Source organism: Labrus mixtus, chromosome 14 (assembly GCF_963584025.1).
Source record: "Labrus mixtus chromosome 14, fLabMix1.1, whole genome shotgun sequence".
NCBI lineage: Eukaryota > Metazoa > Chordata > Actinopteri > Labriformes > Labridae > Labrus > Labrus mixtus.
Genome location: NC_083625.1, coordinates 1928948 through 1931447, shown reverse-complemented (window position 1 = coordinate 1931447; position 2500 = coordinate 1928948). Strand labels below are relative to the sequence as shown.

Below are 2500 nucleotides of genomic sequence, written 5' to 3'. Positions count from 1 at the left end.
CTCGCCCATGTGGTAGATGTGAAACTTCAGGTCGCCTCCGTTCATCAGCGTCAACACGAGACACAGGGCGTCCTTCGTCTCGTAGGCGTACGCTAAGCTCACCTGCAGACACAGGACGCTCCTCGTTGTTGAAGTCTGAATGAAAACAGTCGAGATATAAACGTAGAGACGCTCACCACAAATCTGCTGTTGACCTTCTCCAGGATCTGTTTCTCATTGAGCGCCATGGACTCTCCTTTCCTCTTCTTGATCCTCTTCTTCTCCAGTTTCTTGCAGGCGTACATCTTCCCCGTGGCCCGTACCTGACACGCACACACCTGCAGGGGGCGGAGCAGAACAAAGAGGGTGTGGTCCATGTGATGCAGTGTGACAGTGTGACCCCCCCCCCCCTCCACCGCCAACCCCCCCGCAAACCCAGCGTCATTCTGTGGGACGCCCACGGCCATCGGACAAACGTGTCCAGAGTGAAAGAGGTTCTTTTATTTTCCTGTTCTTAAGTCGTTTTTATTCTAAACACTGATCCAGTTCAGAGTCGTCCTGTTTGTTCTTATATGATGATGTCATCAAACACTCACCTCTCCGAAGCCTCCTTTCCCTAAGACTCGATACTGTCGGAACGTGTTTTTCGTCACCGGCTGCCTGTTGGACACAAAGAAGCTCACTTTTAAAAACACACACGGGACGATGTAAAGAAGAAGTTAAAGATCCAGATATCTTCTCCATCTCTTTGTTCCTTTATAAGCAACATACAGGTTACTCTGACCCCTAGTGTTTAAAATGGGTACTGCAGTCTAAATTCTAAACATTATAGAGAGCTGTCTCCCCCCCCCCCCCCCCTCCTCTCTAGAGTCCATGCTCACTCAGGTCACCATGTGGTGGACTCTGAAGCTTCAGTGTTTATCCAGCTCTGCATGGGTCTGTCCTTTCTGTGTTCTAACCTCTCTCCATTTTTCAAAAGCATCTCCAATATTGATCCTAGTTTGAGCACGTTTCTGCTCGTGGAGCTTATTAGAAACATGCAGAGGCTTTTTAGGTCGGGTACAATCACTTCTATCTGAATCACTTCTCTTGACCTGCTTCCATCACTGCAACACCTGTTGACCTGATAACTGCTCTCATATCTGGCAAACCGAGGGGCGTCCAAAACGGCCGTGTGGGGGTGTCACCTTAAAACCGTCTACCTTCTCTGGTCCAAACAAATCCAGATCATTCAGGAGCAGAATCTAAAGTTAGAAGGAGGACATACTGGCTGCTGCATTGTTGTCAGAGAAGCCAGCACTTCAACATGTTTCCTTAATGATCAGATAGTAAGATACCTTCATCATCTCACTCTCTACACATCTCACTGACTGGACCTTTAAAGTGTTCTCTCCCTCTCGTCAGGTTGGAAACATTTATTTAAACACAGGAGACATTTTGAGGAGCTGCAGGAGAATCTGTTTAATGTCAGTTTTTGAAATGTGTGAACACCCAGACCAGGAGGCGGAGTGATAACATCTCACTGCATTTTTTAAATGTTGTGAAATTTAGAGCTCGTCATGATGACGTCTGTAACGCTGAGCTCACTCAGGGGTCACGTTGGGTAACCTGAGGACAGCGAGGAGACGAGGGAGGCAACTCTGTGAGCGTGTTCTTACTGGTCCTGAGGAGGTCGCCTCTACAAGACGGGCTGTGTGTGTGTGTGTGTGTGTGTGTGTGTGTGTGTGTGTGTGTGTGTGTGTGTGTTCACCTCTCCAGCCACTTCCACTGGAGGAATCTGTTGTAGTACATGCTGTCGAGGTAGTCTGCGAACGGCGCCACGCTCAGGTAGTCGTGGATCAACCTGGCACAGAGAGAGCAGAGAGCGTGAAGATGCACAGGTGCATTCTGGGAGTTTAAACCCTAAACAATCACATTATTATTAACATCTATTTGATCACAGCAGTAAAGCGCCGCACGTCCGTCCTGTCTCCATGACAACAGTCTGTTGACAACGGCCGCTGCGTCAAACAGAGAAAACTTCAAACGTGAGTACGGAGGGCGTTAAAGACGATGATGCAGCTGCTTTCAGGTGCACGTTTACAGATTACATCATCGATAGTCGGTTTAACTATTAAAATCTTTTTACATGTCGGCCCTCGATGAGCTCAAACTGCAGCGCAGCCGCCTGCAGCTAGCTGGCGCTGTAGCTGTGGTTGATGGTCCGGCTCTCCTCGCTCTGCTACCTGGATGTAAACGAGCTAAGTGAAGAGCAGAGCGCTCTGTCAGTGAGCGATAACGTGGAGATACAGACGTATGTCCACTGTGTCAGATATAAACCAGAGAGATGAGTAATGACGCGTGGACGTGCTAACAGTTAGCCACAGTTAGCCCATGAGATCTTACTTTGTACAGTCGTTGAAGAGTTCTTTACAGGACTCGTGCTGCAGCCTCTCAGTGCACCGAGCCAACATGGCCTCCTCCACCTCAGGAACATGATCCTCTGACTGTAACACACACACACACACACACACACACACAC

The 2500-nt window shown here is 48.8% G+C and overlaps 1 protein-coding gene across 1 annotated transcript in view; it reads right to left on the bottom strand.

The window, feature by feature from the left end:
• The window catches only part of grk6 (G protein-coupled receptor kinase 6), a 27730-nt gene that overhangs the window by 5780 nt on the left and 19450 nt on the right, over positions 1–2500 (bottom strand). The window contains exons 5-9 of the mRNA XM_061056141.1: positions 2365–2465; positions 1730–1822; positions 576–639; positions 177–317; positions 1–102 (exon numbers count right to left, since the gene is read on the bottom strand). The exon at positions 1–102 is cut by the window's left edge and continues 89 nt beyond it. Of these exons, the coding sequence (XP_060912124.1) occupies positions 1–102; positions 177–317; positions 576–639; positions 1730–1822; positions 2365–2465 (501 nt within the window). The remainder of the gene's footprint in view (positions 103–176; positions 318–575; positions 640–1729; positions 1823–2364; positions 2466–2500) is intronic.